General features: G+C 44.5%; 1 protein-coding gene and 1 long non-coding RNA gene across 6 annotated transcripts in view; one reads left to right on the top strand and one right to left on the bottom strand.

Moving 5' to 3' along the window:
- LOC115192238 (leptin receptor) overlaps window positions 1–24027 on the bottom strand; it is a 71048-nt gene that overhangs the window by 29437 nt on the left and 17584 nt on the right. For all 3 annotated transcript variants that reach the window (XM_029750518.1, XM_029750519.1, XM_029750520.1), the window contains 4 exons: window positions 23322–23374; window positions 19834–20079; window positions 18318–18447; window positions 15317–15498 (listed from right to left, as the gene is read on the bottom strand). In XM_029750518.1, coding sequence (XP_029606378.1) covers window positions 15317–15498; window positions 18318–18447; window positions 19834–20079; window positions 23322–23374 — 611 coding nt within the window. The remainder of the gene's footprint in view (window positions 1–15316; window positions 15499–18317; window positions 18448–19833; window positions 20080–23321; window positions 23375–24027) is intronic.
- The window catches only part of LOC115192239 (uncharacterized), a 35901-nt gene that overhangs the window by 11659 nt on the left and 215 nt on the right, over window positions 1–24027 (top strand). Inside the window, exons 2-3 of one of the 3 annotated variants that reach the window (XR_003877903.1) lie at window positions 15273–15423; window positions 22352–22537. This is a non-coding gene — a long non-coding RNA (uncharacterized LOC115192239). Of the gene's footprint in view, window positions 1–15272; window positions 15424–22351; window positions 22656–24027 lie in introns of those variants that run through there. The other 2 variants (XR_003877902.1, XR_003877901.1) reach the window with 2 other exon arrangements.

Genomic DNA, 24027 nt, shown 5'->3' with positions numbered 1-24027 from the left:
GGCTCTTCCTTGGCCTGGCCAAACTACCCGTGTGCCCCCCCCAAAAAAAATATTGGGGGTGCCTCTCGGGTTTCCTACCCAGCCGTGTTCCAGCATAACGTTCGCTTTGGTTCCTCTGTCCAGCTGCCTCCACTCTCCTGAGTGCTTCCACCTGTTCCCATGGGAGGCGATCCCTTCCGGCCAGGATCTCTTCCCAAGTGTAGACTCCCTTGCCGTCCAGGACGTCCTCCCATGTCCATTCATCCACCCTGTTCTCCTGTGGCTTCCTCCTCTTCCGCTGCTTGGTCCCTTGGTGGTGGGTAGTTCTGTAACAACCATCGTTAGGAATGGACCAAGGCGCAGCGGGAATGTGGATACTCATGTTTATTGATAAAAAACAAGTAAAGTATCCACTGGAAAACCAAAAAAACAATACTCACAACGGCAACAGTGTGGCAGGCTAAAACAAACGCAGTGCACACAAACAACTACCCACAATACCAAAGAAAACACACCCTTCTATATAGGACTCCCAATCAAAGGCAACTCAACACACCTGCCTTCAATTGGGAGTCCCATCCCCAACACAAACCCTTAACATACAAACAACCTGCCACATCCTGACCACAACTGATACAATACCTCCCTCTGCTGGTCAGGACGTGACAATGGTCATACAAATATTTACACATGTTAAGTTTGCTGAAAATAAACGCAATTGACAGTGAGAGGATGTTTCTTTTTTTGCTGAGTTTATCTTCCTGCGGTGTTGTAGTACTCGAGACAGAGTCCCGGTCTACATATTGAGTGAGTGTCTCAGGCTTGTCTTGGTGGATACATTTTTACTTGGTCTTGACTCGGTCTTAGACAATGAGCACACATCCAGCGGAGTAAAAAACTCATAAATTCAGGTTCCATTCAGTCAGCGCATAAAAGCACCAGGCCAAAGATATGCACTGCATTCTTGAAAAATGTGTATCTTAACAATTTGAAACCTGGGATTCCTACTTTACTCGTAACATTACTGTCCTTTACTTTCATTGAAAAATATCCTCAAACCTTGTCCCGAAATTCTTTTACTTTCATTGAAAAATATCCTCTAACTTTGTCAGAATTTCCTTGACTAGCTGGTAGGGAAGAGTGGGGGAAGTAAGGAGAGACAGTGGGAAGTTGTAACAGTCTTTATATCTATTATAGACATGTTTGTGCAGAACCTATTGGACCTAGTCTTTCAGTGTGTGACAGGCTCGTGATGCTAAAAGGATAGAAACTGTAATACATTAAAGCGATGGCTTTAGGGTTCCTGAGTGGCGCAGCGGTCTAAGGCACTGCATCTCAGTGCTTGAGGCGTCACTACAGACCCTGGTTCAATTCCAGGCTGTATCACATCCGACCGTGATTGGCAGTCCCATAGGGCATCGCACAGTTGGCCCAGCGTCGTCCGGGTTCGGAGTAGGCCGTCATTGTAAATAAGAATCTGTTCTTAACTGTCATGCCTAGTTAAATAAAATAAATTAAATGTAGGAGAGTGTACTTTTTGTAAAACACTCAAGGGCCAGTGGTGTAGTGGAGGCTATATGCAGGTGTAAGCCATATACCCAGTGGGCATTGCCTATACTGACTTAATCCCTTCTGTTGCATATCAAAGTAGTGTAGTGGTGGTATACAACATATTCATTACGTAGTACAATAGATAAATCATGCACAAAGTAGCCTAGACAATCACAAAGCACGTGAAATATATTCACATGCACACAGCACACAAAGCCTAGTTTGTGCAGAATATAATCTTCAGGCAGCAAGAGTGCGCAGCTCTCAACTGGTTGTTGCATGGAGCACGTTGCACGTTTAGCACACAAAGTAACCGGTGATCTAAAGTATAAACGCAACAATGTTTTACACACATACAGTATATATGTATGTGGACACCCCTTGAAATTGGTAGATTTGACTAGTTCAGCCACAGTGTGTAAAATCGAGCACACAACCAAATAATCTCCATTGACAAACATTGGCAGTGGAATGGCCTTACTGAAGAGCTCAGAGACTTTCAACGTGGCACAGTCACAGGATGCCACCTTTCCAACAAGTCAGTTTGTCAAATTTCTGCCCTGCTAGAGCTGCCCCGGTCAAATGTAAGTGCTGTTATTGTGAAGTGGAAACGTCTAGGAGAAAAAAATGGTAGGCCACACAAGCTCACAGAACGAGACCGATGAGTGCTGAAGTGCGTAAAAATCGTCTGTTCTCGGTTGCAACACTCACTAACAAATTCTAAATTGCCTCTGGGAGCGACGTCAGCACAAGGACTGGTTGTCGGGAGCTTCATGAAATGGGTTTTCATGGCCAAGCAGCCGCACATGAGCCTAATATAACCATGTGCAATGCCAAGAGTTGGCTGGAGTGGTGTAAAGCTTGACGCCATTAGACACTGGAACAGTGGAAAGGCGTTCTCTGGAGTGAACAATCACGCTTCACCATCTGGCAGTCCAATGGACGAATCTGGGTTTGGCAGATGCCAGGAGAACGCTACCTGCCCGAATGCGTAGTGCCAACTGTAATGTTTGGTGGAGGAGGAATAATGGTCTGGGGCTGTTTTTCATGGTTCGGGCTAGCCCCTTTGTTCCAGTGAAGGGAAATCTTAACGTTACAGTATACAATGACATTCTAGATGATTCTGTGCTTCAAACTTTGTGACAACAGTTTGGGGAAGGCCCTTTCCTGTTTCAGCATGACAATGCCCCTGTGCATAAAGCGAGGTACATACAAAAATGGTTTGTCCTGCACAGAGCCCTGACCTCAACACCATCAAACACCTTTGGGATGAATTGGAATGCCGACTACGACTGTGAGCCAGGACTAATCGCCCAACATCAGTGCCCAATCTAACTAATGGCTGAATGGAAGCAAGTCCCCGCAGCAATGTTCCAACATCTAGTGGAAAGTCTTCCCAGAAGAGTGGAGGCGTTATAGCAGCAAAGGGGGGACCAACTCCATATTAATGCACATGATTTTGGAATGAGATGTTCGACGAGCAAGTGTCCACATACTTTTGGTCATGTAGAATAAGTTATTTTGAAAGACATGGCTAATAACAGGATGCGAGCTGCAATAAAAAGCACAGTTCCACTCACCAGATGATGATTATTTGAAACTTGCTGAAAAGGGAGACGCTAACAAATCAGCAACAACATCCCTCTTCGATAACACCTGATGCACCCGCTGCAAACTGGCCTAAAACAAAATCTAACTAGCTAGACCGTGGGAAAACTACTGCTCGCTAATGCACAGTGACCTGTCGGCCTTCGAGAAGGCAGAAGTTTCCATACGTTTTTGTAAAAACGGTCCCACCCATTACAAGCCAATGTGATTGGTTGATTCCACTGTTACTCCAAAATGTTGCACTAAATGTTGCACTAATACAGTTGAATGACACATGCCTTCTATCAAGCTTCTGAAGGCCTAGCCAATGGCTGACTTAGCTAGCTAGATTTATCTCCCCAGAGAAGACCAAAGAAAATATCCTAATTGGATTAAATCAGATTAAATCAAAACATAATTGAAGATAAAAATAAAATGATGATTATTATTTTATAAATCCTTAGCCTTTCTCTGAAAGCGTAGAAGGCCCTCACTGTTCCCCACTGTGTTCGGCTTAGTAAACATTTGTAGAGTGACTATTTGCCCTCAGAAAGCATTTTTCCCCCCATTTTGAATGCCTAAAGAATCCATACGTTCTTCTGAAATATGAACACAGAAATACTGGACATTTTGAACTCTTATTATGGTGACAATTTGACAAAATTACAGTAACTGTTTTGAATTGGATTCACATTTTTCTGGTCTCGGTCTTGACTCAGTCTCGTACCTCTCGTCCTCCTCCCGGTCTCAGTCTTGACTCAGTCTCACCCACCCTCCGGTCTTGGTCTTGACTCGGACCTGATTCGTTCCGGTCTTGGTCTTGAATCAGTCTCGCTTTAGGGTGGTCTCTAACACAACACTGTCTTCCTGGTATTTAAACAGCATTTAAATTGACAATTAAACATATTTCTCTGCCTGGTATTTAAACGGCTTTGTTAATTTGAGTTGCTAGTGTTTACTCCCAGTGTTTGACTTGACACAGGCGTTGTTTGTAGCCCATCGAACGAAATGGAAATGAGACATGTCATCGTTGTGAGACGCGTTGATAATGATTGGCAGGGGGGATAATTGAGTATTATAATGACAATGTCACCGCCTAGCCGACAGAAAGAGAGAATGGTTTAATTAGCATTATCTTTTTCTATTTTCTGTTTTTTTAATGTGTTTCATTATAAAATAAATTAGCACTCTCAGACATTCATGTCTCAAAAAACAGGCTGTGAATGTGAAATAACTTTTTACTGTAGATTACGGAATGAATGTCAATTACCTTCATGTTGGTTGGACACTAAGGGGACTATTCAGAATTGAGATACAGAGCATTCGGAAAGTATTCAGACCCCTTGACTTTTTCCACATTTTATTATGTTACAGCCTTATTCTAAAATGGATTAAATTGTTTTCCTCATCAATTGTTGTCCTGATATTTCACACAATACCCCATAATGACAAAGCAAAAAAGATTTCTAGAAATGTTTTCCAATTTAAAACAAATAAAAACTGAAATAACATATTTACATAAGTATTCAGACCCTTTACTCAGTACTTTGTTGAAGCACACTGTCACGTTCTGACCAGTAAAGGGGTTATTTGTTATTGTAGTTTGGTCAGGACGTGGCAGGGGGTGTTTGTTTTATGTGGTTCTGGGTTTATTGGGATATGTGTTTATGTAGAGGGGTATTTGTTTAGAGTGTTCCGGGGTTTTGTTAATATTCTGTTAGTATATTTCTATGTTCTAGTCTTTCTATTTCTATGTTTAGTTGATGGGGTTGACCTTCAATTGGAAGCAGCTGCTCTTCATTGCTTCTAATTGAAGGTCTTATTTAAGAGGGGTGTTTTTGTCATGGGATTTGTGGGAAGTTGTTGTTGCACTGCTGTGTTAGCCTGCAATACTGTTCGTTCGTACGTTTTCTTGTTTTGTTAATTAAGTGTTCTAAATAAAAGATAAAATGAGCACTCAACCCGCTGCGCATTGGTCTACTCCATACGACGACCGTTACACACATTGCAGCGATTACAGCCTCGAGTCTTCTTGGATATGACGCTACAAACTTGGCACACCTGTATTTGGGGAGTTTCTCACATTCTTCTCTGCAGATCCTCTCAAGCTCTGTCAGGTTGGATGGGGAGCGTCACTGCACAGCTATTTTCAGGAGTCTTCAGAGATGTTCGTTCGGGTTCAAGTGCGGGGTGAACCTTTGCCCCAGTCTGAGGTCTTGTGCGCTATGGCACAAGTTTTAATCAGGGATCTCTCTGTACTTTGCTCCGTTCATCTTTCCCTCGATCCTGACTAGTCTCCCAGGACATGCCTCTGAAAAACATCCCCACAGCATGCTGCTGCCACCACGCTTCACCGTAGGAATGGTGCCAGGTTTCCTCCAGATGTGACGCTTGGCATTCAGGCCAAAGGGTTCAATCTTGGTTTCATCAGACCAGAGAAACTTGTTTCCCATGGTCTGAGAGTCCTTTAGGTGCCTTTTGGCAAACTCCAAGCGGGAGTTAGTCAATAACTCTAGTTTCATTATGGTCCAAATGGCTACCTAGATACCGCTAGCCTACATAAGAAAAGTGCCAGCCTGCCAGGCAGCACGCTGGTACTTGGCATAATGAACGCACCGATTCCACGTGTTTCTCTGTTGTTCATTAAGAAAAATGAAATTTCAGTCTTGGGGTTGTGGTTTGATTTGCCAGTTACTGATGTTTGTCCCGCATGAGACACCAAAGGAACAAAGCCAGTATTACTTCCTCAAAATAGTAAGAATAAATCTAAGATAACCTCAAATTAATTACAGATTTCTTGAGTTAACATATAGCAAAGGTGTAGGGTGTAGTATTTCTCAAGTAAAAAATGTGCAACGTGTTGTCTTATGTGAACAAAGTCAGATCCACTGCGCTCATGGGCAGGTCCTTCTCACTGTCTGTGTGTTCTGCGGTAGAACGCAATAACAGCAGCTTCGGATTCCATGTAGGTGGGCAACTGAGAATTGTCGAAATCTAAACCCAACCCTCAAGTAAGTCATGACGAACGCACTAACAAAACTCAGTTTTGGACAGTTTTATGAACAAAAGTATCCTATTTACACTTAGTACATTTTGACAGTAGAATAAATGTTTCTGACTCATATCGATGCCACATAGGCCGCTTTCTACCACAGAAGATGATTGCCTTCAGCCTTCAGTATTTCACTGAAAGAATAAACGTTTTGTTTTTCGAAATTATAGTTTCCAGATTTAACCATATTAAAGACCAAAGGCTAGTATTTCTGTGTGTTTATTATAATTAAGTCTATGATTTGATATTTCATAGAGCAGTCTGACTGTGCGGTGGTAGGCAGCAGCAGCAACAGGCTCGTAAGCATTCATTCAAACAGCACTTTACTGCGTTTGCGAGCAGCTCTTAGCAACGCTTGAAAAACAGCGCTGTTTATGACTTCAAGCCTATCAACTCCCGAGATTAGGCTGGCAATACTAAAGTGCCTATGAGAACATCCAATAGTCAAAGGTATATGAAATACAAATGGTATAGAGAGAGAAATAGTCAAAGCGTCATAATTCCAATAATAACTTCAACCTAAAACTTCTTAACTGGGAATACTGGAGAACTGGGAATATTGAACCACCAGCTTTCATATGTTCTCATGTTGTCAGAGTGTTGCTAGGAGTGGGGGTAAGGAGTCAGGCGCAGAGAGCAGAGGTACAGAACTTCGTGTTTATTTTGAACAAAAAGCTAACACGATCAACGCCAACACAAACGGCGTGGGTAAATTGCCAAGTGCCCAAATCAGGTGCACAGCATGCAATTAATAACAAGTAATAAATCGACAGCACATCCAACGATAAAATACAACCTGACGTTAAAATAATCCCGCACAACACTGGGCGGGCTAACCAGGCTTAAATAACCAAAATCAAAAAACCAAATGAGGTACAGGTGCAAACAATAAGACATACCAAACGAAAAGGAAAAAAGGATCAGCGGCGGCTAGTAGGTCGGTGACGACGACCGCCGAGCGCCGCCCGAGCAGGCAGGGGAGCCACCTTCGATGGGATTCGTGACAGTACCCCCCTCCTGACGCGCGGCTCCCGCAGCGCGCCGCCACCGACCTCGAGGGCGACCCGGAGGACGAGGTGCAGGGCGATCCCCATGAAGGCGGTGGAACTCCCTCAGTAGTGGGGGGTCCAAAATGTCCCTCCTGGGTACCCAGCACCTCTCCTCCGCGCCGTACCCCTCCCAGTCGACGAGGTACTGTAGGCCCCCCCCCCCCCCGAAGTCTGGAGTCCAGAATGGCGCGTATCCTATACGCCGGGGACCCCCCAATGTCCAGCGGGGGGAGGAACCTCTGGCACCTCACCTTCCTGCATGGGACCAGCCACCACCGGCCTGAGGAGAGACACATGAAACGAGGGGTTAATACGGTAGTAAGATGGAAGTTGTAATCGGTAACACACCTCGTTTATCCTCCTCAGGACTTTAAACGGCCCTACACACTGCGGGCCCAGCTTCCGGCAGGGCAAGCTGAGGGGCAGGTTTCTAGCCGAGAGCCAGACTCGATCCCCTGGTGCAAACACAGGGGTCTCACTGCGGTGCTGGTCAGCGCTCTTCTTTTGCCGTCCACTCGCCTTTGTGAGTGCGTCCTTGACGGCTCTCCAGGTGTCCTTCGAGCGCTGCACCCAATCCTCCACCGCAGGAGCCTCGGTCTGGCTCTGGTGCCATGGAGCCAGGACCGGCTGGTAGCCCAACACGCACTGGAACGGTGACATGTTGGTAGATGAGTGCCGTAGAGAATTTTGGGCTATTTCTGCCCATGGCACGTATCTCGCCCATTCTCTGGGCCGGTCCTGGCAATACGTCCTTAGAAACCTACCCACCTCTTGGTTCACCCTCTCCACCTGCCCATTACTCTCGGGGTGGAAACCCGAGGTCAGGCTGACCGAGACCCCCAAACGTTCCATGAACGCCCTCCAAACTCTGGACGTGAACTGGGGACCCCGATCAGAAACGATGTCTCGGGCACCCCGTAGTGCCGGAAGACATGGGTAAACAGTGCCTTCGCAGTCTGCAGAGCCGTAGGGAGACCGGGCAACGGGATGAGACGACAGGACTTCGAGAACCGATCCACAACGACCAGGATAGTGGTGTTCCCCTGAGATACGGGAAGGTCAGTGAGGAAGTCCACTGACAAGTGTGACCACGGCCACTGGGGAACGGGGAGGGGGTGTAATTTCCCTCTAGGCAGGTGTCGAGGAGCCTTGCTCTGAGCGCACACCGAGCAGGAGGAAACATAGAACCGCACGTCCTTACCCAAGGTGGGCCACCAGTACTTTCCCCTCAGGTTCCGCACTGTCCTCTCAATCCCAGGGTGACCCGAAGAGGGGAGATTATGGGCCCATCGAATCAATCGATCACGGAGACCAAGCGGTACGTACTGAACACCTGCCGGACACTGCGATGGTGCAGGTTCCGACCGTAACGCCCGCTCGATCTCCGCGTCCAGCTCCCATACCACCGGAGCTACCAAACACGACGCCGGAAGAATGGGAGCCGGATCGATGGCCCTCTCCTCGGTGTCATATAGGCGGGACAGTGCGTCGGCCTTCGTGTTCTGTGAACCTGGCCGATAAGAGATCGTGAACCGGAAACGGGTAAAGAACATGGCCCACCTGGCCTGACGCGGATTCAGTCTCCTAGCTGCCCGGATGTACTCGAGATTACGGTGGTCAGTCCAGATGAGGAAAGGGTGCCTAGCCCCCTCAAGCCAATGTCTCCACACCTTCAGAGCCTTGACCACAGCTAACAACTCCCTGTCCCCCACGTCATAGTTCTGCTCCGCCGGCCCCAGCTTCCTAGAAAAGAAAGCGCACGGGCGGAGTTTGGGTGGCGTGCCCGAGCGCTGTGATAGCACGGCCCCCACCCCAGTCTCGGACGCGTCCACCTCCACTATGAATGCCAAAGAGGGATCCGGATGAGCCAGCACTGGAGCAACGGTAAACAGCTCCTTCAGGCAACTGAACGCTCTGTTCGCCTCTGTTGACCAGCGCAAGCACGCCGGACCCCCCTTCAGCAGTGAGGTAATGGGAGCCGCAACTTGACCAAAGCCCCGGATAAACCTCCGGTAGTAATTGGCAAACCCTAAAAACCGCTGCACCTCCTTTACCGTGGTCGGAGTCGGCCAATTACGCACGGCTTTAACGCGGTCATCCTCCATCACCACCCCCGAGGTGGAAATGCGATACCCCAGGAAGGAAACGGCTCGTTTGAAAAACTCACATTTCTCAGCCTTGACGTACAGGTCATTCTCCAGCAGTCGCCCAAGCACCTTGCGCACCAGGGAGACATGCGCGGCGCGGGTGGCGGAATAAATCAGGATGTCGTCAATATACACCACCACCCCCTGCCCGTGCAGGTCCCTGAGAATCTCGTCAACAAAGGATTGAAAGACGGCTGGAGCATTCTTTAACCCGTACGGCATGACGAGGTACTCATAGTGGCCCAATGTGGTACTGAATGCGGTTTTCCACTCGTCTCCTCCCCGGATACGCACCAGATTGTAAGCGCTCCTGAGGTCCAGTTTCGTGAAAAAATGCGCGCCGTGAAATGATTCCACCGCCGTAGCGATGAGAGGTAGCGGGTAACTGAACCCTACTGTGATGGAATTTAGACCTCTATAATCAATGCACGGGCGCAAACCTCCATCCTTTTTCTTCACGAAAAAGAAACTCGAGGAGACGGGTGACATGGAGGGCCGTATATACCCCTGTCTCAGAGATTCCGTGACATATGTCTCCATAGCCAACGTCTCCTCCTGTGACAATGGGTACACATGACTCCTGGGAAGTGCAGCGTTTACCTGGAGATTTATCACGCAATCCCCTCGTCGATGAGGTGGTAATCGGGTCGCCCTCTTTTTACAGAAGGCGATAGCCAAATCGGCATATTCTGAGGGAATGCGCACTGTGGAAACCTGGTCTGGACTCTCCACCGTCGTCGCACCGATGGAAACTCCCTTACACCTGCCTGAGCACTCCTCTGACCACCCTCTGAGAACCCCCTGTCTCCACGAAATATTGGGATTGTGATTGGCCAGCCAGGGAATCCCCAGCACCACTGGAAACGCAGGAGAATCAATGAGGAAGAGACTAATCCGTTCCCCATGATCCCCCTGCGTTACCATGTCCAGTGGCACCGTGGCCTCCCTGACCAGTCCTGACCCTAATGGTCGGCTATCTAAGGAATGCACGGGGAAAGGTTGGTCCAACGATACCAGGGGAATCCCTAGCCTTAATGCGAGCCCACGATCCATAAAGTTTCCAGCTGCGCCTGAATCGACTAGCGCCTTATGCTGGAAAGAGGGAGAAAACAAGGGGAAAGTTACTAAAATGAACATGTGACCAACAGGGGGCTCTGGGTGAGGTTGGTGCTTACTCACCTGAGATGGACGAGGAGTGCTCCGCCTGCCATCCCGATTACCAGAGGAGCTCCCCCAGCACCTGTCGGTAGTGTGTCGTCTCCGACCACACTGGGGACAAGGGGAGCCTCCTCCTCCGGTTCCCCTGGACGCTGCCCCTCCTAGCTCCATAGGTATGGGAGCTGGAGGACCTGGAGGTGGAACCAACAGGGCCCCGTCTGGACGCCCGCGCGCAGCCAGCAGATTGTCAAGACGAATGGACATGTCGATCAGTTCATCAAGTGACAGGGTAGTGTCCCGACAGGCTAGCTCACGGCGGACGTCCTCCCGGAGGCTACACCTATAGTGGTCCATCAGGGCCCTGTCGTTCCACCCCGCTCCAGCAGCCAAGGTCCGGAACTCCAGAGCAAAGTCCTGTGCGCTCCTCGTCTCCTGACGCAGGTGGAACAGCCGTTCACCCGCCGCCCGGCCTATTCCACTTTGACTTTGTGTTTTTGAATTATTTAAACCAAATTGAACGTTTCATTATTTATTTTAGACTAAATAGATTTTATTTATGTATTATATTAAGTTCAAATAAAAGGTTTCATTGTTCATTCAGTATTGTTGCAATTGCCATTATTACAAATATATATAAAGATTGGCCGATTAATCGTATCGGCTTTTTTTGGTCCTCCAATAAATCAGTATCGGTATCGACGTTGAGAAATCATAATCGGTCGACCTCTACTTGAAACATGTTGGTATTACAGACTCAGACAGGGAGAGGTTGAACATGTCAGTGAAGACACCTGCCAGTTGGTCTGCGCGTGCTCGGAGTACACGTCCTGGTAATCCATCTGGCCCTGCGGCCTTGTGAATGTTGACCTGTCTAAAGGTCTTACTCACATCGGTTGCGGAAAGCGTGATCACACAGTCGTCCGGAACAGCTGATGCTCTCATGCATGTTTCAGTGTTATTTGCCTTGAAGCAAGCATAAAAGTAATTTAGCTTGCTTGGTAGGCTTGTGTCACTGGGCAGCTCTCGGCTGTGCTTCCCTTTGTAGTCTGTAATAGTTTGCAAGCCCTGCCACATCCGACGAGCGTCGGAGCCGGTGTAGTACGATTTGATCTTAGTCTTGTATTGATGCTTTGCCTGTTTGATGGTTAGTCGGAGGGCATAGCGGGATTTCTTTTAAGCTTCCGGGTTAGAGTCCTGCTCCTTGAAAGTGGCAGCTCTACCCTTTAGCTCAGTGCGAATGTTGCCTGTAATCCATTGCACTTATTGATGAAGCCAGTGACTGATGTGGTGTACTCCTCAATGCTATCGGAAGAATCCCGAAACATATTCCAGTCTGTGCTAGCAAAACAGTCCTGTAGCTTAGCATCTTCTTCATCTGGCCACTTTTTTATTGACCGAGTCACTTGTGCTTCCTGCTTTAATTTTTGCAGAAATCAGGATTATGGTCAGATTTGCCAAATGGAGGGCGAGGAAGAACTTTGCATGCGTCTCTGTGTGTGGAATAAAAGTGGTCTAGAGTTTTTTCCCTCTGGTTGCACATTTAACCTGTTGAGGATCTTATCCCGATCTTATCCCGGTATTGGGATTCATTGTCATGTGACCATGGCGGGGAATTCAAAACTGCAAGAGTAATCATTTCAAAAAATCAAATAATCAACTATTTTCCTCCATTTGAAAGATATATCTCCTAAATCTAACCACGCTGTCCGATTTTCAGAGGCATTACGGAGAATGCATAAAGTTAGGTTATGTGAGGAGAGTACATTGACAATAGCTGCGTGTAATGTTTAGCCAATTCAAAGAAGGGCATCAACAGACAGAAAACTAGCTAGAATTATGCACTTACCTTTGACAATCTGCATCAGATGACACTCATAGGACATTATGTTATACAATACATGCATTTTTAGTTCCATCAAGTTCATATTTATATCCAAAAACAGCATTTACAGTCGCGGTGAAATTCAGAATTTTTTTCGGCTCGAATGCACCCAGTGAATCCAGCATTACAAATCACGGAATTACTATTCGAAAACATTGGTAAATTATAATATTGTCATTCAAAGAATAATATATTATCATCTCGTAATTGCTACCGAAGGGCCAGATCTCAAAATAACTTTACTGGGAAATCACATTTTGTATAAACTGGGTACTATGCTAACAACAATAAGCTATATGCTAAGCTAAGCTAAGCTATACCGTTAGCATTAGCATCATCTAATATCGATAATAACATTCTAAATATCCCCTTACCTTTGATTATCTCCATCAGAAGGCGCTGCCAGAGATCCCAGGTCCAGAACAAATGTGGTTTCTTTCGACAAAGTTCATAATTTATGTCCAAATAGTTAGCGTTCAGTAGGCTCCCACAAAATGAGGTGGGCAGTGTAAAGTCACGTCGAAAAACTAAAGAAAACCTAGTAAATAATCTATTTACGTTTGTTTAAACATGTCAAACGTTGTTTAGCACTAATCTTTTGTTCCATTTTTAACGTGAAACATCAGTAAACATCAGTAATATTTTCACACAACCTATCAAGTGTCTAGAATAAACGATAATGACAAAGGCACTCTTCTCAGATTCATGCGCAGGCGCAAAAAATGAAGTGATGACGTGTCAACTTGTAAGCTTTCTAATTCGGTGTGTATTTATCACAGATGCTTCAAACAACTTTCTAAAGATCGTTGACATCTAGTGGAAGCAGTAGGAGTTGCGAACTGAATCCTTTCTCACTGTGGTATCTTTAAAACAATGACACTAAATAGTACAGTCACAAAATTCTCTTTTTTTTTTATCTATTTTTCACAGGTTTTTGCCTGCAATATGAGTTTTGTTATACTTACAGACACCATTCAAACTGTTTTAGAAAATTCAGAGTGTTTTCTATCCGAATGTGTTAATAATATGCATATCCTAGCTTCTGAGTTGGTGTAGGAGGCAGTTAAAAATGGGCACATATTTCTTTCAAAATTCTCAATACTGCCCCCGTGGCCCGTAGAGGTTAACATGCTGGTAGAAATTAGGTAAAACAGATTTAGGTTTCCCTGCATTAAAGTCCCCAGCCACAACGAGCGCCGTATCTGGATGCCAGCATTGGTTTGTAGTGGTAAATATACAGCTACAAGGAATATAGATGAAAACTCTCTAGGTGGATAGTGTGCTCTACAACTTATAATGAGATACTCTACCTCAGGTGAGAAAAACCTCGAGACTTCCTTAGATATCGTGCACCAGCTGTTGTTTTAAAATATACATAGACCGCCACCCCTTGTCTTACCAGAGGCTGCTGTTCTATCCTGCCGATACAGTGTATAACCGTATCGGCAGCCATGACTCGTTGAAACTTAAGATATTACAGTTTTTAATGTATTTTTCAGGGTCAACCAAAGATAAGAGGAGACAAGATGAGTTTGGCCTTTTTTCAGTATGCATGTTGAAGGGGGTGTGTCATCTACCATCATTCACTTCTCTAAATTCACTTCCGGAAGTTTACTCCGAAAGATGAGTGAACCATCCCTCACCTCATTTGTTATAATATCTTTGGTCTGACAGACATTTACGTGACACCCAGAATGCATTGTATAATGTCAACACACACAGCTGGCAAATAGCTTAGCATTAGCTCATCATAATCAGTACAACCTTCAAAAAAGTATTTTACACACATCATACGTGTCCATTACAATAAAAAAAATCTGAATAAATGTGAACAAAACAGTAAATACATTATGCTCCATACATACATACAGTATGCTAAAGTAGAAACAACAACACGATATACAGAAAATAAGGAACTTACTTTGATTGGAACTCACACATGTCCTAAGTTATTATTTGTAAACAACAATGAAGGCAATGCGAACGCCAGCCAGAAAATGTGCCAGGGGGAAAAAGTTTGTGCTAGACTGCGCAAATGTCTGCATACATGATCTGGGGAAACACTGGGGAGGTTTCTTGGGCCCTCATCGAAGAGAGAAGTTGTCAGTAAAGCCTCAAACATAAATTGTCTGCAACAGTGAAATGGGCTACTTCTATGTGAATTTATGAGAAGGTGGAACACAACTCAATTAAAACTTCTAAGAAAATCATTTCAAATTGACAAGTTGAAATATAGTCTATAGATAATTGGCAGGCAGAGTGTGTCTTAGTTTGAGCGCAGCTCAGGTTAACTGTCCTGCTGCGTAACAATCACATTTTGGAACAGTGAGTGCAGTCTGACATCACGTGCATAAAACAACTCACGCTGGGGGCGACCGTTAGAGATATTTGGAACTCACATGTGAAAAGGTTAACAAAACATCTACAGTAACTTAGAAAGGGGTTAATGGCAAGCAGAAACAATTTTTTCTAAGTTCCAGATCATCTAACTGGGCTAACTGGTGTAGGCAGTGTGCATCTAGGGTTGGCTTTCCCACTGTCCCACAAAAAAACTCACGCTGGGGCGACCGTTGGAGATATTTGGAACTCATATATGAAAAGGTTAAAGGAATAATCAATTCAAAAACAATCAAAAACTAAAGCAAATTGTCACTTGCCACATCATCATGATGATGCATGACAATTTGCTTTTTGTAAGTTCTATATACTGAAAACTTGATTGATGACATGCAAAACATTTTGGGGATTGTATCAACAGTGGACTAATGAAAAAAAGTTTAAGTAATATCCATTACCCTCTGAATTTGAGGTCCAGATAGATAAGCCACCTGGCCATTAAAGCAATTAACATCCTCTATCATCATCAGACAAGAGGGTGAAGGAGGGATCAGATGCATTTACCACTCCTTACCGAGACGCGGAGGGACAATGAGAATCATCAGGGGGCCTGCTGTGGTGTTGGACACGTTGGCTGTTACAACGACGATACTGCTGACCGCGAAGATGACGATAGAACAGGTGATTGAATCCTTTCCCACACAGTCCATGCTGTCAGTCCCATGCGTGGTGTTTACCACTCTGTCAGGCTGTGATCTGAAAAAGACAGGAGATATTTATTTACTTAACCAGATCAGCACATGGTCTGTGTCCAAAATGGCATGGTATTCCCTAACAGTTGAAGTCGGAAGTTTACGTACACCTTTGCCAAATACATTTAAACTAATTTTTTCACAATTCCTGACATTTAATCCTAGTAAAGATTCCCTGTTTTATGTCAGTTAGGATAACCACTTTATTTTAAGAATGTGAAATGTCAGAATAATAGTAGAGAGAATGATTTATTTCAGCTTTTATTTCTTTCATCACCTTCCCAGTGGGTCAGAAGTTTCCAAACACTCAATTAGTATTTAGTAGCATTGCCTTTAAATTGTTTAACTTGGGTCTTCCACAAGCTTCCCACAATACGTTGGGTGAATTTTTGCCCATTCCTCTTGACAGAGCTGCTGTAACCGAGTCATATTTATAGGCCTCCTTGCTCGCACACACTTTTTCAGTTCTGCCCACAAATGTTCTATAGGATTGGGGTCAGGGCTTTGTGATGGCAACACCAATACCTTGACTTTGTTGTCCTTAAGCCATTTTGCCACAACTTTGGAAGTATGCTTGGGGTCATTGTCCATTTGGAAGTCCCATTTGTGACCAAGCGTTCCTGACTGATGTCTGAGATGTTGCTTCAATATATCCAAATAATTTTCCTACCTCATAATGCCATCTATTTTGTGAAGTGCCCCAGTCCCTCCTGCAGCAAAGCACCCCCACAACATGATGCTACCACCCCCATGCTTCATGGTTGGGATGGTGTTCTTTGGCTTGTAAGTCTCCCCCTTTTTCCTCCAAACATAACGATGGTCGTTATGGCCAAACAGTTCTATTTTTTGTTTCATCAGACCAGAGGACATTTCTCCAAAAAGTACGATCTTTGTCCCCATGTGCAGTTGCAAACCGTAGTCTGGCTTTTTATGGCGGATTTGGAGCAGTGGCTTCTTCCTTGCTGAGCGGCCTATCCGGTTATGTCGATATAGGACTCGTTTAACTGTGGATATAGATACTTTTGTACCTGTTTCCTCCAGCATCTTCACAAGGTCCTTTGCTGTCGTTCTGGGATTGATTTGCACCTTTCGCATCAAAGTACGTTCATCTCTAGGAGACAGAACGCGTCTCCTTCCTGAGCGGTAAGGCAGCTGCGTGGTCCTATGGTGTTTATACTTGCGTACCATTGTTTGTACAGATGAACGTGGTACCTTCAAGTGTTTGGAAATTGCTCCCAAGGATGAACCAGACTTGTGGAGGTCTGGTTCATCCTGAGGTCTTGGCTGATTTCTTTTGATTTTCCCATGATGTCAAGCAGAGGCACTGAGTTTGAAGGTAGACCTTGAAATACATCTACATGTACACCTCCAATTGACTCAAATGATGTCAATTAGCCTATCAGAAGTTTCTAATATCATGACATCATTTTCTGGAATTTTCCAAGCTGTTTAAAGGCACAGTCAACTTAGTGTATGTAAACTTCTGACCCACTGAAATTGTGATACAGTGAATTATAACAATTGTTGGAAAAATTACTTGTGTCATGCACAAAGTAGATGTCCTAACCGACTTGCCAAAACTTGTTAACAAGAAATTTGTGGAGTGTTTGAAAAACGATTTTTAATGACTCCAACCTAAGTGTATGTAAACTTCCGACTTCAACTGTAGTAGTGCACTACATAGGGAATAGGGAGCCATTTGGGACGTAAACATGTTCTCATCACAAATGCCAGCCTAAATAAATATACGCTCTTACAGTACAGATAATAGGCTAGTGTAGTGTGGAAATCATAGACAAAGCACAGGTCAGGGTGCAACCTAGCCTGGTCCCAGATCTGTTTGTACTATCATGTCAAATTCCTTGTCATGCCATGTTTGAAATGATTGCACAAACATCTGGGACCAGGCTAGGTGCAATCCACATGAAAGCAATGAGCAAGTAAAAGCACTTTGGCTGCATTTACACAGGCAGCCCGATTCTGATTATAAGCAAAATATTTGATCTGATTAGCCAAAAGACCAATTATTGGCAAAATATGACAATTGGGATACCTAAGTTAACACTGTTTTTGTGACAACTGCTGATACATTTGATTGATTGACAAGTTGACCTTTAACTGTTCAAACATCAAACACAACTCACATACTGTTTGAGTATGGAACAAGATGATCCTGTTTGAATGACTGTATCAAAGGCTTATTGAGTGATAACAGCAGTGTGATCTTGTTGTCTGTTTAGCAGTGCCAGCAATCCCAGTTATCCTGGTGCTGGTGTGTTATCAACCAGCCAATAATTGATCTGCTACCTGCAGTAGTAGATTCACCTACAACCACATGCTTAACCCTGCTGTGGGAGATGAATAGGCTCATAGCCACACACACACACACACACACACACACACACACACACACACACACACACACACACACACACTGCCTCAGGTAGGTTTTTGGCCAACACTAGACAGGAATAACAAAAAGTAATGGGAGAGGAGAGTGACTCTAGAGAGTAGCAGCAAGTTAAAGTAACGGATCAGTGAAAACAGAATATTAACTTTTAAAAGTGATATTAACTCATACCCAAGCAATATTGTTGACTCATCCTATACTTGTATTTGTGGCCAAAGCATAAATTGCATTAAAAAAAACACTTTAAAAAACCCACCTCCATCTTGTATCTCAAATGGACCGTTTCAAAAATGCTTGCTCTTTCCTCATAGAGGATGATGTCATCCTATTTCATAATGTAATTAATTATAGGTCCTATTTAATAGAAATCTGGTAACACTGGACTGTTACTCTAAATTTAACTTGATACTCACACCAAGCGCTGCAAGCAAATTGTCACCGACCCAGGAGTGGAGTTGTCTGAAGAAGTGGCGCGGTGCTTTAGATCACATATTACATTTTCCCAGGTCTCATCGACACGACACAGGATGTCCCAACAGGTGGCTGGAGAGAGATTCAATTAGCATGTTTGCATCAAGTTTGTCTGTCTGACTGTCTGTCTGGTCGCTGTAAAACCCAATCTACACTCCATGACCAAAAGTATGTGCACACCTGCTCGTCAAACATCTCATTCCAAAATCATGGGCATTAATATGGAGTTGGTCCCCCCTTATCTGCTATAACAACCTACACTATTCTGGGAATAGTGCTGCGGTGACATGCGAGGTCGGGCCCTGACGTTGGGCGATTAGGCCTGGCTCGCAGTTGTGGTTCCAATTTATCCCAAAGGTGGTCGATGGGGTTGAGGTCAGGGCTCTGTGCAGGCTCCAAACCTCAAGCTTTTGAACGGTAGTGTATACCGGAGGTACACAATACCTGCGTTAGACAGAGTTATTTTGATAAGAGGGGGTGAATGAATGAATAACATCTTCCCATTCACTGTGTGTTTAATTCATCAAAGAGGATCCTGAGATAACGTTGGCCAAATTCAAGGTCTATTTTTCAGAATATGTTCCATGGCTTTTTTGCTATGACTGTCCTAATTGGGTGTGGGTTTATTATTTATTTAACTAGGTGTATGTGTGTGTGTGTGTGTGCACACGCGCACACAGGGGCCTCCCACTACTCTTTCTATTCTGGTTAGAGCCAGTTTGCGCTGTTCTGTGAATGGAGTAGTACATAGCGCTGTACGAGATCTTCAGTTTCTTGGCAATTTCTCACATGAAATAGCTTTCATTTCTCAGAACAAGAATAGACTGACGAGTTTCAGAAGACATTTCTTTGTTTCTGGCCATTTTGAGCCTGTAATCAAACACACAAATGCTGATGCTCCAGATACTCAACTAGTCTAAAGAAGGCCAGTTTTACTGCTTCTTTCATCAAGACAACAGTTTTCAGCTGTGCTAACATAATTGCAAAGGGTTTTCTCATGATCAATTAGCCTGATAAACTTGGATTAGCTAACACAATGTGCTATTGGAACACAGGAGTGATGGTTGCCGATAATTGGCCTCTATACGCCTACGTAGAAATTCCATAACAAATCTGCCGTTTCCAGCTACAAGTCATTTACAACATTAACAATGTCTACACTGTATTTCTGATCAATTTGTTGTTATTTTAATGGACAAAAAATGTGCCTTTTTTCAAAAACAAGGACATTTCTAAGTGTCCCAAACTTTTGAACGGTAGTATATACAAAGCATCTCTGAGGAGGAGTGCTGATTAAGGAGCAGGTCCCCAACTTCCATTCATTATTATTTAAAAGGCAGAACTGATCCTGGCTCAGCACTGCTACTCTAAGATGCTTTGTGAATACGGGCCCAGGTCTAGTAGAGAGAACTATCACCCAGTAACTGTAATGTCATTAAAACAGAGTAGAACTCTGACCTCCACTGGGATCTGTCTCCTGGGGAGGTATTAGTGTGCTTGTGGAGTTCCTAAAGAGGCACTGGGGTGTGTGTGGGTGTCCCAGATCAGATGGTGCCCTCCTGGACCCCGCAGACCCCTCGTCCTCTCCCTCTCTCCCATGATGAAGCTGGGCTGGGGGTGAGGCACAGCAGAGCTCTGTCTGCCAAGGGAGGTCTAGAACGTCTCCATGGGGGAATTCTTGCATAGGCTCCAGAGACACAACACCTTAGGCAGAAATGGGAAGTTTACATGGTTGACAGGAAATGACATCAGACACAGGGCAGAAGCTGTGGCATGATGAAGCTGGTAACACCAGAGTTGTGGGTTTATTTCGTCACATGGTATTCCATCCCCACAATATTTATTTCCAACTGTTACAATAGCATTTGTTCCTAGGCAGAATCAAAAATATTTAAATGGAGGTCATTGATGTAAATTGATAATAATGATACATTCATCAATTAAAAAGATCAATCATTCAAGACATGTTCATGAAGTTGGAAAAGGTATTACAAAAAGGCAATACTATTGTTCAGAGAACATCAGTAGAATAAACTCTGGCAACCTCAGTATTTACCAGAGGGATTCTATAGCTTAAGGATACAGTTGAAGTCGGAAGTTTCCATACACTTAGGTTGGAGTCATTAAAACTCATTTTTCAACCCCTCCACACATTTCTTGCTAACAAACTATAGTTTTGGCAAGTCGGTTAGGACATCTACTTTGTGCATGACACAAGTAATTTGTCCAACAATTGTTTACAGACAGATTATTTCACTTATAATTCACTGTATCACAATTTCAGTGGGTCAGAGGTTTACATACACTAAGCTGACTGTGCCTTTAAACAGCTTGGAACATTCCTGAAAATGATGTCATGGCTTTAGAAGCTTCTGATAGGCTAATTGACATAATTTGAGTCAATTGGAGGTGTACCTGTGGATGTATTTCAAGGCCTACCTTCAAACTCAGTGCCTCTTTGCTTGACATCATGGGAAAATCTAAATAAATCAGCCAAGACCTCAGAAAAATAATTGTAGACCTCCACAAGTCTGGTTCATCCTTGGGAGCAATTTCCAAACACTTGATGGTACCATGTTCATCTGTACAAACAATAGTACACAAGTATAAACACCATGGGACCACGCAGCCGTCATACCACTCAGGAAGCAGACGCGTTCTGTCTCCTAGAGATGAACATACTTTGGTGCTAAAAGTGCAAATCAATCCCAGAACAACAGCAAAGGACCCTGTGAAGATGCTGGAGGAAACAGGTACAAAACTATCTATATCCACAGTAAAATAAGTCCTATATCGGCATAACCAGAAAGGCCACTCAGCAAGGAAGAAGCCACTGCTCCAAAACCGCCATAAAAAAGCCAGACTACGGTTTGTAACTGCACATGGGGACAAAGATCGTACTTTTTGGAGAAATGTCCTCTGGTCCGATGATACAAAAATAGAACTGTTTGGCCATAATGACCATTGTCATGTTTGGAGGAAAAAGGGAGAGGCTTGCAAGCCAAAGAACACAATCCCAACCATGAAGCACGGGGGTGGCAGCATCATGTTGTGGGGGTGCTTTGCTGCAGGAGGGCCTGGTGCACTTCACAAAATAGATGGCACCATGAGCATGGAAAATTATTTGGATATATTGAAGCAACATCTCAAGATATCAGTCAGGAACTTAAAGCTTGGTTGCAAATGGGTCTTCCAAATGGACAATGACCCCAAGCATATTTCCAAAGTTGTGGCAAAATGGCTTAAGGACAACAAAGTCAAGGTATTGGAGTGGCCATCACAAAGCCAAGACCTCAATCCTATAGAAAATTTGTGGGCAGACCTGAAAAAGCGTGTGCGAGCAAGGAGGCCTACAAACCTGACTCAGTTACACCAGCTCTGTCAGGAGGAATGGGCCAAAATTCACCCAACTTATTGTGGGAATCTTGTGGAAGGCTACCCAAAACGTTTGACCCAAGTTAAACAATGTAAAGGCAATGCTACCAAATACTAATTGAGTGTATGTAAACTTCTGACCCACTGGGAATGTGATGAAAGAAATAAAGGCTGAAATAAATAATTCTCTCTACTATTATTCTGACATGTCACATTCCTAAAATAAAATAAAGTGGTGATGCTAATTGAACTAAGACAGGGAATTTTTACTAGGATTAAATGTCAGGAATTGTGAAAAACTGAGTTTAAATGCATTTGGCTAAGGTGTATGTAAACTTCCGACTTCAACTGTAAATACTGAACATGGTTCTATTTCAACAGGTGAAACAATGTGACAGTGCCTCGGGGAGACAGAGTATTTTTTTATCACCTTTATTTATCTAGGCAAGTCAGTTAAGAACAAATTCTTATTTTCAATGACAGCCTAGGAACAGTGGGTTAACTGCCTTGTTCAAGGGCAGAATGACAGATTTTCACCTTGTCAGCTCGGGGATTCAATCTTGCAACCTTTTAGTTACTAGTCCAACGCTCTGACCACTAGGCTACCTGACGCCTCTGAAGAGGGAAGAGAATGACAACAACCATCCTCACCATCCTCCATCCCACCAGACCCCCTCTGCCCAACAAAACCAAACCTCTGCAGCCTCCTCCAAGACCATGATTCATTCCACCCATTAGAAGGATTGTTGCCTTACACATTGGATGACGTCCAACATTAAAAGGATGGGTAATCGCAGAGAACAGCATACCTCTATTTTGATCACACAGTGTCACACCATTGAAATGCAACACTTAATGGCCCTTTTGATTTTGCCAATAATGGACTGTATTGTAAGTAGCTAAGGGGTGTGATAGTGTGTAATGCAACGTTTCCCAAACTATGTCCTCGGGATCCCAAGGGCTGCACGTTTTGTTGTTTTGCCCTAACACCACACAGCTGATTCAAACGATCAAAGCTTGATGATTAGTTGATTATTTGAATCAGCTGTGTAGTGCCAGGGAAAAAAACAAAACGTGCACACCATGGGGTCCCGAGGACCGAGTTTAGGAAACCCTGGTGTAGTGGATGTGATAGTATAGGAAGAGGCCCTGTGTTTCTGTGTATACGAATACTAGTGCACTGTACTGTATTTGCTGACATGGGTAGGCCTAGTTCCGGCGAAAAGCTGCCAGGGAACTAACTACATGTAACTGCATGTGGCGTTTCATCTGAAATGTTTGCTATTCATTATTCCAGGGTAGAGGTGAGTGAAATTGTGCAATTACAGGCATAACCCCCTTTACGATCCGTGTGGGCACATGCACAAAGCACTCGAGGCGAAGCAGATTAAGCACTGCCTTCGTCCAATCCGGAACTAATGCTGCTCTGATCTCACGCACCCCATTCAGTCCTGGCAGATTCTCTCGGTCTATGAGAAGGAATCTGCCCGCGGGAGGTTGTAGGGGAAGTCATGTGGATGGACGCAGTGAGATAGTTACGATTCTTCTCATGGGGAAGGAACTCAACTCACCACGGGAGATGATGAGGATATGCACCAGGAATGTTAGCATTGCAGACAGGATCCTGCAGAGGTAGGGAGAGAGAGGAGGAAGAGGGAACGAGAGTGAGCGAGGGAGAGATAAAATGTTTACATTTTCTATCAGTTATGAGAGATGGTATGGGGAGGAATTTAGAGAGAGAAGGGGGATCAGGAGAGATGTACAGGTGAATAAAAGGAGAAACAGATGAATAAAGAAAGACAAGATAGAGAACATGAGATGAGAGAGACAGAGCGATAGATAAAGAGAGGAAAGCAGAGAGTCTTGTCAACCCAATGCTGACTCAACCCCAAAACTAGTTTCACAGGAGAACAGGAGAGTGTTTTACAGTAGGTACTAAAGTCAGCAGTGTCACTGAGCTTCATCAGGGCCTTTAGTCACAACGTTGAGTCACTGACGTGTTCTTCCGGTCTGGTTTTGCATCCTCTCGGGCTAGTGAGGTGGGGGTGATCTTTGTGGGCTATACTCAGCCTTGTCTCAGGGTCTGTTGATATCCCTTTGGCAAAGTGGGTGGGGTTATATTCTGCCTGGTTGGCCCTGTCTGGGGGTATCTTTGGATGGGGCCCACAGTTTCCCCGAGTACCTATGCTGCAATAGTCTATGTGCCAGGGGGCTTGGGTAAGTCTGTCCTATCTGGTGTAATTCTCCTGTCTTATCTGGTGTCCTGTGTGATCTTCG

Source organism: Salmo trutta, chromosome 4 (genome assembly GCF_901001165.1).
Source record: "Salmo trutta chromosome 4, fSalTru1.1, whole genome shotgun sequence".
NCBI lineage: Eukaryota > Metazoa > Chordata > Actinopteri > Salmoniformes > Salmonidae > Salmo > Salmo trutta.
Note: the sequence above shows the minus strand (reverse complement) of the source record. Positions and strands in the feature narration are given on the sequence as shown.